The sequence below is a fragment of the Cetorhinus maximus genome, chromosome 9, assembly GCF_964194155.1.
Source record: "Cetorhinus maximus chromosome 9, sCetMax3.hap1.1, whole genome shotgun sequence".
In the NCBI taxonomy this organism is placed as follows: domain Eukaryota; kingdom Metazoa; phylum Chordata; class Chondrichthyes; order Lamniformes; family Cetorhinidae; genus Cetorhinus; species Cetorhinus maximus.
The window spans coordinates 74,962,739-74,978,222 of NC_135887.1; the positions used below are offsets into that span (position 1 = coordinate 74,962,739).

Genomic DNA, 15,484 nt, shown 5'->3' on the forward strand with positions numbered 1-15,484 from the left:
CACACACATTCCAGGAACGATTACAAAAAGAACAAGACATATCTCTGGTAACCCAAGTAATACCATTTCCAAGTTGAATTATTGTAGCTTGACTTAAGATAAGAATTATTAGGGATAACATGCACTATTGGTGTATTCACATCATTGATGTATCCCATAGGTCACCAACTAGTGGGAAAGACATAGAGAGCAAATTCTCAGGAAAATTACAGAGAAGTGCACAAACTATAGAGTAGTGATAATGGTGGATTTAATCATCCTAAATTGACTGTAGTAGTGTAAAGGGCAGAGGGCGGAAGAATTTCTGAAGTGTGTTCAGGAGAATTTTCACGACTGTATGTTTCCAGCCCAACATGGAAGAAAGCATTGCTGGGTCTGGTACTAGGGAATGAGGTGGGTCTAGTGTCAGGAGGGGAGCATTTGGGGAACAGTGACCATGATGTCATAACATTTAGGTTATTTATGGAGAGGAATCATGGAGAGGACATGGAGCAATCTAGAGTAAAAATTGTAGGAGGGTGAATTTCAGTGGGGTAAGAATAGATCAGTCAAGATAAATTGGAATCAAAGATTGACAGGCCGAACTGCAAATCATCAATAGGCTGCCTTTAAAGAGGATATGGTTCAGGCACAGTTGAGATGCATTCCCACAAGGGGGAGAGGTAGGGCAAACAAAGCCAAAACTTGCTGGATGATGAAAGAGATAGAGAGTAAGGTGAAGCATGTAAAAGGGGGATATGACAGCTATCAGATTGTTAATACAAATTGGAACTTTGCTGAATATAGGACGTTCAGAAAGGAAGTGAGAAAGAAAATGAAAGGCAAATCAAGAGTATGAGAAGAGACTGGCAGCTAACATCAAAGGGGTTCCGAAGATCTTCTACAGGCATATAAATAGTAAAAAGGTAATAAGAGGAGGGGGTAATTAAGGATCAAAAAGGGGGCCTATACATAGAAGCAGAGGGCATGGTTTAGGTATTAAATGAACACTTTGCCTCTGTCTATATCAGGCAGGAAGTTACTGCTGAAGTCTTAGTAAAAAAAATGTAGTTGAAATACAGGATGGGTTAAAGTTGATAAGTGACCAAATGGGATGCATCCAAGGACATAGAGGGAAGTAAGAGTGGAAACTTTGGAAACACTGGCCATAATCTTCCAATCCTCCTTAGATCTAGGAATTGTGCCAGAGAGCTGGAAAATTGTAAAAAGGGTGCAAGTATAAACCCAGCAACTAAAGGTTTAACCATGGTGATGGGCAAATCTTTAGAATTGATAATCTGGAGCAAAACTAACAGTCACTTGGCCAAGTGTGGATTAATTAAGGAAAACCAGCATGGATTTATTAAAGGCAAAATCATGGTTAACTAACTTGATTGAGTTTTTTGATGAGGTATCAGGAAGAACTGATGAGGGTAATGTGGTTGATGTGATGTACATGGACTTCAAAAAGGCGTTTGACAAAGTGTTACATAATAGGCTTGTCAGCAAAGTTGAAGCCCATGGAATCAAAGGGACAGTGGCAGCTTGGATACCAAGCTGGCTGAGTGACAGGAAACAGATTGTGGAGGCTGACTGGTTGTTTTTCAGACTGTAGGCAGGTATACAGTGTGGTTCCCTGGGGGTCAGCACTAAGACCACTGCTTTTATTCATTTATATTAGTGACCTAGATTTGAGTGCACAGGACACAATTTCAAAATTTGCAGATGATGCACAACTTGGAAATATTGAGATCTGTGAGGAGGATAGTGATAGACTTCAAGAGGATCTTTTTTTTAGACATTCAGTGGTTAGGGTCTGGATTGTACTGCCTTAGACTGTGGTGGAGGCAAATTCAATCGTGACTTCCAAAAGGGAATTAAGCAGCTGAAAAGAGTGCTAGGCTCTGGAGAAAGGGCGGGAGAGTGGGACCAGTTGAGTGGCTCTTACGGGCAGCCAGCACGGCCATATGAGCCGAATGGCTTCCTCCCGTGTTGTAACTATTCTGTGTTTCTATAATATCAAAGTGATCAAGAACCAATTAATTAGCCATTAAATGTATTTAACTTGTGAAAGCCAGGATGTCGACAATCTAATCGAAATTATGTCACAAATTTCCAACTGAGGGCTGCAGATTAGAACGGAGCAGTTCAAAATACAAAAGACTTGCGTTTATAAAGCGCCCTACATAACCTTTGCACCTTCCAATTCGCTTGGCAGCTTCTTTGTGCAGTGTCATCACTGATACAATGTGGGAGTGACTTCATGCCCGGCTCCCCTCAGAAGTTTTTGCTGTCATTTGTGCAGGTGGTTTAACCCTTCCTGGGCTGCATGTTTTGACGCTTAATATCAGAGCTGGTGTCTGAATCGTTTGCCCTGGTTATTTTTCCCATCCCAGAAGAAAGCGATGTAGCTGAAACTCAATTCAACCTCAAGAATCCGCAAAGTTTACGAAGTTTTAAAGTATATTGATGTCACATAATTATAATTATATATTTTTTTAATGGATGGATGATTGCATTTTGAGTGATTCATAATTAAAACGTCCAACTCTGTCGTTAAGTGGACAGTGGCAATTTGAGTTCTGTGCAGTTCTCGTGGTTTGTATAGGAGCGGGGCCGGTGGCGAGAGGGAGAACCGCGAGGAGAGGGCAGAACTGAGCTGGAGACCCATACACTCCAGCCAGCAGCATGGACACAAGTGTTCGCCCAGCCCAGCCATGCCCTGCCCCAGACAGACAGGACACACCCGCAAACCATTGGACATGTCCGCAGGTCGCACACTCCAAGGATCGAAATCACTTTTCCCGCTCTCACTTTAAATGACCTTCCCTCCACTCCAATATCGAAGTTATTAATGTATGGATCTCCCGGACACCTGCTCCTGCCCCTCCCCCAGGATATAAGTTATTAATGTATAGATCTCCCGGACACCTGCTCCTGCCCCTCCCCCAGGATATAAGTTATTAATGTATAGATCTCCCAGTCACCTGCTCCTGCCCCTCCCCCAGGATATAAGTTATTAATGTATAGATCTCCCAGTCACCTGCTCCTGCCCCTCCCCCGGGATATAAGTTATTAATGTATGGATCTCCCGGACACCTGCTCCTGCCCCTCCCCCAGGATATAAGTTATTAATGTATAGATCTCCCGGACACCTGCTCCTGCCCCTCCCCCAGGATATAAGTTATTAATGTATAGATCTCCCAGTCACCTGCTCCTGCCCCTCCCCCGGGATATAAGTTATTAATGTATGGATCTCCCGGACACCTGCTCCTGCCCCTCCCCCGGGATATAAGTTATTAATGTATAGATCTCCCAGTCACCTGCTCCTGCCCCTCCCCCGGGATATAAGTTATTAATGTATGGATCTCCCAGTCACCTGCTCCTGCTCCTCCCCCAGGATATAAGTTATTAATGTATAGATCTCCCAGTCACCTGCTCCTGCCCCTCCCCCGGGATATAAGTTATTAATGTATAGATCTCCCAGTCACCTGCTCCTGCTCCTCCCCCGGGATATAAGTTATTAATGTATAGATCTCCCAGACACCTGCTCCTGCTCCTCCCCCGGGATATAAGTTATTAATGTATAGATCTCCCAGTCACCTGCTCCTGCCCCTCCCCCGGGATATAAGTTATTAATGTATAGATCTCCCAGTCACCTGCTCCTGCTCCTCCCCCGGGATATAAGTTATTAATGTATAGATCTCCCAGTCACCTGCTCCTGCCCCTCCCCCGGGATATAAGTTATTAATGTATAGATCTCCCAGTCACCTGCTCCTGCCCCTCCCCCAGGATATAAGTTATTAATGTATAGATCTCCCAGTCACCTGCTCCTGCCCCTCCCCCGGGATATAAGTTATTAATGTATGGATCTCCCAGTCACCTGCTCCTGCTCCTCCCCCGGGATATAAGTTATTAATGTATGGATCTCCCAGACACGAGCTCGTGTCCCTCCTCCTCCTCCCTCTCTGCTTCTCCCCTCAGCTGTCACCCTCACACCTCCCTGCCCCTCCCTGCCCCTCCTCTAACCCACTTGTCCTATATGCTATTTATTTGTCGCTGTGTCTGTGTGGTTTTTAATTGAAACGCTGTAGCAGTTCCTTGGTCCAAGCGGCGGTGACAGTGCTAGGTCCTCCTCGTCTCTTGTGGGGGAATCAGATTGTCCCGCCTTGCCTTGCCTTGCCTTGCCTGTCTGTCTGCCTGTCTGTCTGCCGCTCACCTCTGCGGACGCCGAGCCAGGGATGGCCGAAGCTGCTCGGGTCGCTGCTGCCGTGGCCGCCGGGGAAAGTGCCTCCGATTTGCCCAGGCTGCTGGAGCTGACCGAAGAGGAAGTTTTCCTGGCCATGGGAGATGGCAAGGAGACAGGCCCGGGGGACGGGCTGCTGCTGACCGCCGCCGGCCCCGGAGCGCCGTCCGCCCGGGACATAGAAAACCAGTTCCTACATCTGGCCATCAAGAAACAAGTCTCGTACAGGTAGGGAGGCAGTTCCCCAGTGTGTGTGTCTGTGTGCAGGTCCACTCGGGGCTGCACAGGCGGAATCTGTCCTGCAACTTCTATTGAAACTGTTATAATATAGACACATTTGAAACTGTGTGTATTTGAAACTAGAAATATAGACACATTTAAAACTATGTATATATATTTAGACACACTCGAAACTATATATATCTATTTAGACGCAGAATTGGGAAAATTATCATTGCATTGTGCTTATTGTCGTGACATCCACTGCAAATTGTCAAAGTCTTGATGAACGAATTACTAGATTGGTTCGAGCACTGAGGTGAGGAAGGTAACATTGACGGTTAATTGGCAGATTGGTCTGCCGAATCTGTTTTTTTTAAAGAGGGAATTGGGGCTTGTGCTCTCTCAAAAACCCCGGTCCTACGGTGCTATAAGCAGGGAGCTGGCAAGCGCCTGTGCAGATCCCACATCGCGATCCAACAAATGCAATGTCATAAAAGCTGGTGGGGTTGTGGTACTTTCGTGGCTCTTTAATGAGAGGTCTGACCTTCGGGAGTTGTAAGTGATTGACAGATACTCACCATCGCTGTTTGTAAATCTCAGATTTTACAGTGTGTTCCATGTTTACAGAAAACACATCTCAAAGATCCCGCTAATCCGTGCCTCCCTTTGGCAAGGGATAGAGGCTATCACATGGTGACATGTGTCTGGGCAGGTAGATGTACAAGCTGCAGTATTGTCCATGGACACTACACCTGGCGGGTAATCTTTTCTGGGATGAAAGCAAAATCGTTTCCGGGAATTGGGATCAAGTCTGAATTAAGACTGAGCTATTCCATGCCAAGTGCCATACATGAACCGCTGGGACTATTTTATGGATTAGCTTTGTGTGTGCGGGACCTCTGACTAATTCTGACTAAACTGGGCGACCGCTTTGCAGAACACCTCCGGTCTGTCCGCAAGAAAGACCCAAACCTCCCTGTCGCTTGCCATTTTAACACTCCACCCTGCTCTCTTGCCCACATGTCTGTCCTTGGCTTGCTGCATTGTTCCAGTGAAGCCCAACGCAAACTGGAGGAACAGCACCTCATCTTCCGACTAGGCACTTTACAGCCTTCCGGGCTGAATATTGAATTCAACAACTTTAGATCTTGAACTCCCTCCTCCATCCCCAACCCCTTTCCGTTTCTTCCCCCTCCCTTTTGTTTTTTCCAATAATTTATATAGATTTTTCTTTTCCCACCTATTTCCATTATTTTTAAATCTATACCTTTAATGCCCGGTCAGTCTTTCCACCCCACCCCCACTAGAGCTGTACCTTGAGTGTCCTGCCATCCATTCTTAATTAGCACATTCTCTTAGATAATATCACCACCTTTAACACCTCTTTGTTCCTTTGTCTGTGACATCTTTTGATTATCTGCTCCTATCACTGCTTGCTTGTCCCTACAACTTCCACCCCACCACCACCTTAAACCAGCTTATATTTCACCTCTCCTAATATTACTCAGTTCTGTTGAAGGGTCATGAGGACTCAAAACGTCAAATTTATTCTTCTCCGCCGATGCTGCCAGACCTGCTGAGTTTTTCCAGGTATTTCTGTTTTTGTTTTGGATTTCCAGCATCCGCAGTAGTTTTTTGTTTTTACTTCTGACTAATTGCTGCTGAGGTACAGGCATTGGTGCAAAAGAGGCATTATTTAAATGTGGCATTATTTAAATGTCCATGGAAGTTAGGCTCGAAATTACCCCCATCCCTGCGCCTGTTCTGCCGGTGTCGAATTCCACTCAAATTTCTTGCCAGTGTCATTTTGAGTGCTCTCCAAGGCTCGAATGGGTGGAAATCAGCAGGAACACTCGGGAACTCTGAGAAACATCCTCAAACTCACACTATATATTTAATCCTTCTTTAAGGATAAAAAGAAGTTTCAACTCGTTGAGGCTTCATTGGTGCAGATCAGGCGCAGCACCGTTTCCGAAGCTGCAATCGGCGCAGCTTTTCCATTTTGAAGGTGACTCGGTCACGAAAATGCATTCAACGGGACAAAAAAAAACCCGAGCAGGTCTCACTCAGGATAAGTGAAGAGGGGAACGTTGAAAAATTGCAATAAAATGCCTAAAAAGGGACTCTGATTCCTGCTGCACCTGAAATTTGCTGGAAGTGCCTCTGAGCAAGCACAATCCGGAAACCCGGATATAAAACTCTGCAATATAGGGGAGGGGCCATTATTCTGGGGGGAGTTGCATGTTGAATGGGGAGATAGGTAGCCCATGGTGAAAGATGGAGGTACTTCTGGTGTATGATGCCTACGTATATAAGTCACTTGGGCCCAAAATCTTTGGGGCTGCATGTTCGCACCCTGATTATGCATATATATGGGTGTCAATTACCATCTTCAACATTCACTCTCTCCACCATCAACACACACGGACAGTAGTGTATACCATCAGCAGTAACTCACCAAGGCTCCTCTGGCAGCACCATCCAAACCCATGACCACTACCCACCCAGAAGGACAAGGGCAGCCAACACATGGGAACACCACCACCTGGACGTTCCCCTCCAAGTCACTCACCATCCTGACTTGGAAATATATCACCATTCCTTCACTGTCGCTGGATCAAAATCCTGGAACTCCCTCCCTAACAGCACTGTGGATGTACCTACACCACATGGACTGCAGCCGTTCAAGAAGGCAGCTCACCACCACCCTCTCAAGGGCAATTAGGGATGGGCAATAAATGCTGGCCCAGCCAGCAAAGCCCACATCCCGTGAAAGAATAAAAAAATTATGCAGGAAATTCCAGGCCATCTGAATAAACAAGAAACAGTGAAGCTGGCAGGATGATTTAAGTACATCTGGCACAATATACTGCAAAGGTGTTGGCCAGGATTATGCTTCAGTTTAACTCCTGTGTGGAATGATGTTCAAAGCCAAAGTTCAGCTTTATATATACCCATACAAGCAGTGCAGGATTACCGTGCAGCTTTATTTACATGTTGTACAGAGTATTCGAGGGCTACCTAAGAGTATAACAGATAGCAGACTTGACCTGCAGCACGAACAGCCAACACAGAGCATAAATGGTCAGATATGAGCCATCTTCTCATCAGATGTTACCAGGACCAGCCAGTGCTCCACACCTAAACCTGTGTCAGCTGAGCTCATGTCTTGAACTACAGACAGGGTTAAGCTTAGAGACGTGAGGCTCACTGCTCAGAGATGTCTGAAAACGGTCTGGGTGATTTTCTTCCAATTGTTTTCCCTTTCTTTCCATTGGGAAACATCTGTACCTCACTCAGCACCTTAGCAGCTGGCATAGTTCAGAGCAGATACACAATGTGTGATGATTGTGGGTGCCGATTTGTGTCCAGTTGCTTTGACTGATGCTGCTACCATACTGACTGCCCTTGTTTCAAGTATTATCCAGGATGTGTATGTGTGCATTTTCTTCATGTTTCTTTTATGAACAATGATTCTGCATGTTTTGCAAATTAACTAAATTGGTAACTTTCTTTACAAACAGCAGTGCTTTCGTTAAAAGCCAATCTGGGCTCTGCATTATTGTAGCCTGATTGTGATTTATTTTAAACCTTACAGTTGGTGACTCATGCAAAACAGTCTCTTTTAGTTTTGCAACACAGCAAGCACAATAGTTTGATTTCCTCTTTCCCTTCCTTTTTCCATATTTGAAATCCCTTAGTTTAATTTGATGATGGGGCCAAAACATTTCAGCCCTCCTAAATATGGTACAAAATGTATGTTCATCAGGAGCTGGAAATGCTTTGTCTGTCATATTGGTAAAGGCCAGAAAATCAACGGCCTCACCTGAAACAGATGTAAGGCCCTTGAGCTGGCAAATAAGGTGCCTAACTCTTGTTTGAGGACCTCGCTGCAAGATTGGTTTGCCCTGAGGCAGCCAGTGCTGGCAGCTCTCAGGTCAACATGCAGCCCTTAAAGGGACCACAGCAGACTGAGACCAACAGATAGGTTTTTGAAATACACTCACCTGAACATACAACTGAGGAAAGCAGCAGTGCTGGGCATCATGCTCTCCTGATCAACTATCCTCTCCCGGCCTCATCCCACCACAATCAACACCAGTACCCCATGGTCATCGCTACTACCCTGTCCAGGAGCTGTTACCTGATTTCCGCCACCGCTATTTCCAAAGTCAATTGTCCCCTCAACCCCCCCATTCCTGATTGCATCCTGCCCACCACCATCTCTAATCACTCTCTTCCTCATCTACCTGCGAGCTGCTGAGATGTCAGCAATGAACTGATGTTCCATCACTCTCCACTAGCGACCTGTCTCCTGCTCTTCACAGCTCACCACCTCAACGATAATGAGGCCCAAGACCCACTTTCTGGACATCCCCACCACTACAACCTAAATATATCCATCCTTCTAACAAGCCACCAAAAATATTCGTCAAGCTCCTACTTTTCAGAAATCAGTGATGGTGGGAAAATACCATAGCAGTTCGTATATTCAAGAGGATTTTTCTCTGTAAAAAAGTACCAGAATTCGCTCTTATTAGTGGCGGAACATTGCTGCATCTCTATTGGTGTGGAAAAGTACCCCATATCCAAAATAAAACTTTTCCAAGATGGGACCTTTTATTACCTCCTCGGACACTCCTTTTCTCTCCCAAATATCCCATGGAAAATACACATTTATCCAATTATAGAATACTTCCTGGATGTAGTCTCCAGTGTCGTCCACCCTTCCAAACAAGGAGAGATATTTGAGCAGTAATTAGATTGTGCTGCACCTAGTTCATAAAATCCATGATGAAGTTGATAAAGTAGTTTAACATTTCAAAACAATAAACTCCTATATACCTAGAAGTTTTCTGCTGTTTGGACTATGAGAAAGGCAACTTGCTCTTTATCTCTTATCACTGTACAGGCCAAAGACAAAAATGCTGTATATTTCCTTTCTCCAACTTCAAATAGCTTCTGACTACAAAATTGTCCATTTAAAAATAGTTTCTGGAGCTGGTGGGCTTCTCTTCACCCCCACCCACTCATCCACCCAGCAGCAAGATGAAGCAGAGCCCTGAGCCCGGTAAAGAAGGCTCCCCTTGCCCACAGGTACAGACATCACAGCTGCAGTCTTAACAAAGGCCTGCTACAATAACAAATTAAAAAGACTGTTAATTTAGGACAATCACAGCCTGATGATCAATATTAATTATTTTTATCATTCGCGTGGGATTTTTTCTTACTTGTTAAACAGTAGGAATGTAGGAACAGTAGTAGGACATTTAGCCCCTCAAGCCTTTTTCTGCCATTCAGTGAGATCATGGCTGATATCTGTGACCTAACTCCTTTGCCCCATATACCTTAATAACTTTGGTAAACAAAAATCTATCAATCAACCAACTTCAGAATTAAAATTAACCATTGACCTAGTGTTAATTGCCTTTTGCAAAAGAGAGTGCCCAACTTCTACCATCCTAATAAATTGCATTCCCCATAGCTGGCTACAACAATGCATACAACCTCAATTGGAATTAACAATGGTAGCTTAGTCAGTCTGGTACTGGATTCGTAATGCTGTGCTTGTATCTCACTATGGTAAGTTATGAAATCGAATTCAATCAATCTAGTGTCTGGTATCCAGGACAACTGCTTGTTTGATGGCAAACACCCAAACTGGTTCACTGCTTTTCTATCTTACAAGAGTGACTGCATTTCATTGGTTGTAGAGTGCTTTGGGACTCCCTGAGATCATGAAAGCACCTACAGAAATGCGAATATTTATTTTCTTTTCACTGATGTCCTTTAGGAAAATGAACCCGCAACACCCATCTGGCTTGATCTATTTGCTATTCCCAATTCTACGGCATGTGGTGACTCTTAATGACCTCAGGGCAACTAAGGATGTTAAAGGCAGGGGAGATGGTGGCTTGGTGATAATGTCACTGGGCTATTAATCCAACAACCCAGGCTAATGTTCTGGGGACATGGGTTCAAATGCCACTATGGTAGCTGGTGGAATTTAAATTCAGTTAATAAATCTGGAATTGATAGTTAGTCTCAGTCATAGTGACCATGAAGCTATCATTGATTGTCATATAAAGCCATCTGGTCCATTGATGCCCCTTTTGGGAGGGAAATCTGCCATCCTTACCTGGTCTGGCCTACATATGACTCCAGACCTGCAGCAATGTGGTTGACTCTTAACTGCCATTTGAAATGACCTTGCAAGCCACTCAATTCAAGGGCAATTAGGGATGGGCAACAAATGCTGGCCTTGCCAGCGATCCCCACATCCTGTGAAAGAATTAAAAAGAAAATGCTGCCGTGACAGCATAGCCCGCATCCTGTGAGCAAACATAAAGAAGATGTCAGAGCAGAAGAGAAGCCCAAAGTCACTTTCTTTTCTTAATCATGAGTTATTGATGGCATGGGGCTGGCCAAGATATGCGTTCTATCTCAGAAGGCTGTTCTCAGCTGTGCAGCAATCAGTTTAAAATGGCGACCATGCTGCTACAAACCCCCAAACAAAAATGATATACATATGTAAATTGCGAGAGAGTCTTACACTATTAAACTTGGTACATCTCCAATCTGTTCGAATGTGCTGGACACTGGAACACTTTCCATTTTGCTTCTCTCTGATGCCAACAGCAGAAACGCCCAGGTCAGTGCCAGAAGAGGGGAGCCCTCTCTACTCTGTGGCAATGCACCGTAACCCTTCGAAATCTGCAGACAAGTTTATTTTGTCACGATCCTGTCAGACTTCATAGGTTACAGAGGAAAACAATTATTTGCTTTCTGGCTACATTAAAAAAATGTAAAGAATTGCCAATTCACATTCATAACTTGCCCAGCTTAATCTTCCAAGTGAGATCATACAATTAGCTGAAAAACAAGAGTTTGGAATCAGATTTAAGTCAATGAAACCTCAAGTTTTCAACTTTGTTTGTAGCTAAGAAGGTGAAGCCAGGACAGGAAGCAAAGCTCGCATTAATAAATCTGAAAGCCCTTCACATATAGTGAATCACACAGGACCAGGAATAGGAAGATGGTGGCATAGTGGTAAATGTTACTAATCCAGAGGCCCAGGCTGATGCTTTGGGGACATGGGTTCTAATCCCACCATGGCAGCTGGTGGAATTTAAATTCAGTTAATAAATCTGGAATTGGATGCCAGTTTCATGACAGCTATCATTGATTGTTGTAAAGACCCATCTGGTCCACTAGAGAAAGAAATCTGCTCTGCTTACCTGGTCTGGCCTATGTGTGACTCCAGACCCACAGCAATGTTGTTGACTCTTATCTGCCCTCTGAAATGGTCTAGTAAACCACTCAGTTCAAGGGCAATAAATGCTTGTCTTGTCATTGATGCCCATATCCCATGAAAGAAGAAAAAAGGCCATTCAGCTCCTCAAGCCTATTTCACTTTTAATTAGATCACCGCACTTAATACCATTTACTTTGCTATCTCTCGGTAACCTTAGTTAATAAAAATCTGTCGGTCTCAGTCTTATCACAACATTCACAGCCTTTGGAGGGATAGCTGTTCCAGATTTCCACTGCCCTTTGCTGTGAAAAAGTGCTTTCTGATTTCACTCCTGAATTAATTTGAAGTCCAGTGGGAGTTTGTTATTTAGAACATCCCATTATCAATTGTTAAACAGAGGAAAACCATATAAACAGCAACGGCATGTTAATCCATATTTGGAATGTTGGCCAGGTCACTGGGGCATACCTAACTTTTCTTTGAGGAATGACATGGAATCTTTCAAAATTCACCTGACCAGGCAGCCAGGGCCTTGGTTTAACTAAGGACACCATCTCTGCAAATGCAGCACTCCCTCAGTTTCAGCCTGTATTGCATCCTGAGGTCCTGAAGGCTTCTGACTGAAAGGTCAGCGTGTGACCTACTGAGCCAAACTGAATAATGCAACACAAAGCTGTATAGTTTCAATTAATTCTGTATATTCCCTGTGATTAATGCGCGATGTAGGGGTAACATATTATGGCGGATGTCGTATCACCTCTTATGGTACAGTAGCCCATAAAATTAATTGATTGCACGAGGGCAAGCTTTTAATTTGTTTGACCTTTTAAGACTTTTTTTATTCTCAGCAAGGGTAAGCATTCCAGCTGTAAGCAAAATACAGCAGATGCTGGAAATCTGAAATAAAAACAGAAAATGCTGGAAAAACTCAGCAGGTCTGGCAGCATCTGTGGAGAGAGAAACAAAGTTAATGTTTCGAGTCCGTATGACTCTTCTTCAGAGCTAAAGAGAAGTGGAAATGTGATGGATTTTATACTGTTTAAGGTGGGGTGGAGTAGGTGAAGTTGGATAGGTCAGTGATAGGTGGGGGCTAAGGAGGGATTGACAAAGATGTCATGAACAAAAGATAAAGGGAGTGTTAATGGTCATGGTAAAGACTAAAGAAGGTGCTGATAGTGGCATAAAGGTAAGAAAGCAGAATTTGCTAATAGCAGAACAAGGGTCAGCACTCTGAAAGAACAACATAGAAACAAGTTTCAGATGGCCCTGTGGTGGGGTGGGGGGAGGGGAAGGGGTGGTTAGGGGGTGGTGGTTGGGAGAAAAGGATAGAAAAAGGGATTTTAAGAGGAGGGGAGAAAGGATAAAACAATGAATAGATAAATAAAACTAAGTGAATAAACACATTGTTAAAATGTGATTAAGAAGAGGTGAGGAAGGTGTTCCGCAAAGTGGTCACCTAGTCGGCCTTGCATTCCAGCTGAAACTTACAGCTGGAAAACCTTGCCAACTTCTCATTTTCCAAGGACGTGACACCTAAAACCACTGTAACAGAAGTGTGGTCACTTGCCAACATGCAGGATGGGCTTCAGGTTGTGCCTGTGGCAGCCATCATTGACCTCCTGCACAGCAATTGGACAGCTGGATCATGGTGTTCGGTGGGAAAGGGTGTGAAAGGGCAGGTCATGCTGACTAACACAGCAAGTCTCTCAAGTGTCAGATGTGGCTCAGCCTCTGGTACTCTTGCCTCTGAGTCCTGAGGATTGTGGGTTCAAGTCCCATTCTATTCTAGGCTGACACTTTGGTGCAGTCTTCAGGGAGCTCTGTACTGACAGTGGTGCTGTCTTTTGGATAAGATATAAAACTGACGCTACTGCCCTCTCAGGTGGACCTAAGATGGGTGGTGCTTTTCAAGCAGGGAAATTGTAAGGTTTCCTGGCCAAAATCTGTCCCTCAACTAACGCCGTCACCAAGAGATTATATGGCCTTTTATTTCATTGATGCTCTTGGGAGCTTGTTTTGCAAAAGATGGCTGTCGTATTTTGAAGTAAGTACTTCAAAAATACTGTACTGGCTGCCAAGTGGTTTGGACACCCTGATGTCATGAATGCAAGTTAAAGTTAATATATACAAATACAGGTTCATCTTTTCTCTGTGAACTGCACATTAGAAAAAAACTGGTTTCATTGTTTTTCTGAAATATAAAACATTGAAATATCGAAAAATCTGTAACAACAGCAACATTGCAATAAAATCACCTGCCACTTCAAGAACACTGGACCTATGGAGTTTCCCCTATGCCCACACCAAAAGGGCATTGAAAGACAATGGACCAAAACGTGGACACCGCGAGATGGAGCTTTTAAGTGTTTTTGCCTGGTTGAAGGGGTCTTAATGAGGTTTGTTGATGTTTGGTACATAAATCTTTAGCTTCATAGGCAATTCCTTACTGCAGTTTACTGCTCTGTGCATGACAGGTGCACCAGCAGACGACCTCAGAAGAAATTTATGCCGGTTTTACACCCCACCTGATTTCATGCTCCATTTAACTCAATGGAGTGTCATACTGGGTGGGAATGTAAAACTGGAGTTGTACATGGGTTTCCCACCTCTCAAGATTGATTATAACACTGTGTAATTGAATGGGCTTTGAGTGAGTTAAAATTTGGCCAGGTTAGATTAAAATTACCCCCTGATTTATGCTCCAGAAAATGCAACAAGCCTTTGGAACTGCAGCCGACAGACATGCAGGAATGCATGATAGGCATCGTGGCTTGAGATCCAATTTTAGGGGCAGCAGTGTTAAAGGAAGTTAGGATGAGTTGCATTACATGGAGAAAAGGAGCAAATTTAAGATTAAAAATTAAGATAAATCAGTAAGAGAACAGGAAAGAACAAAGACTGGTGAAAAATAGAAATGATGTGGCCTGAGGATTGAAACATACCTTGAAGCTACCTTGATGTTTGATAAGTTTTATTACTGTAATATTAGTGTCTTTTTCTGATAACCTGATACTGTTCAAAGACTGAACACTGTGACAACCTGGAAGCAGTACAGTAAAGAGAATTTGTAATTACTTTAAAATGCCTGGGGAATCTGTAATTGTTTTTCAAGAATGTTTGAGAGTTTGCATCAATTGTAAACAGATCAATTGTAATTTTCTTAAATAATAAGAAATACTGGTCCATGTGACCTGGCAACACTTGAGCTTGGAAGCAGTACCAACAGGAAGGAAGTTAACATACGAAAGCAGTGAGGCCAGACACAAAGGAGAGCTGCAGACAAAGGGGAGCTACAGCAGAGGGGAGAACAGAGAAGGCACATTTACGTACTTGTGTGTGTGTGTGTGTGTGTGTGTTTGTTTCTTTGTAATACAGTTAAACAGGACAGAAAGCCAACGACAGGGTTAGAGCAAAGATTGTGAATTGGACTGCCTCAGTTTTGCCTGAGCTGACCAGATTGTTTGACGGGGCTTGTTAAAGGGTTTGGGTAAAGAAGTCTTTGGGGAATCTGCCATCAAGACAGCTGTGAAACTAGCTAAGGAGGTTCTGCAGGAGTGTGCCATTCGGGTGACAACCATCTCCAGGAACCTCAGATTGTTGCGAATATCTTTGTGTCTTTTTTCGGCTTCACCATTGGCTTGTTTCCTATTAACACAGGAGAACTCACTGCTCTCCTTCAAGTCTTGCTATTGAATTGTTTACATCCACTTGACAGGCAGATGGGGCCTTGGCTTAATATCTCATTTACAAGACAGCACACTCGACAATGCAGCACTCCCTCG

General features: G+C 43.9%; 1 protein-coding gene across 1 annotated transcript in view; it reads left to right on the forward strand.

The window, feature by feature from the left end:
• The first annotated feature begins 3,834 nt into the window (after positions 1-3,834).
• The window catches only part of dgkza (diacylglycerol kinase, zeta a), a 562,825-nt gene continuing 551,175 nt past the window's right edge, over positions 3,835-15,484 (forward strand). The window contains exon 1 of the mRNA XM_078548888.1: positions 3,835-4,453. Coding sequence (XP_078405014.1) covers positions 4,221-4,453 — 233 coding nt within the window. The 5' untranslated portion in view covers positions 3,835-4,220. The remainder of the gene's footprint in view (positions 4,454-15,484) is intronic.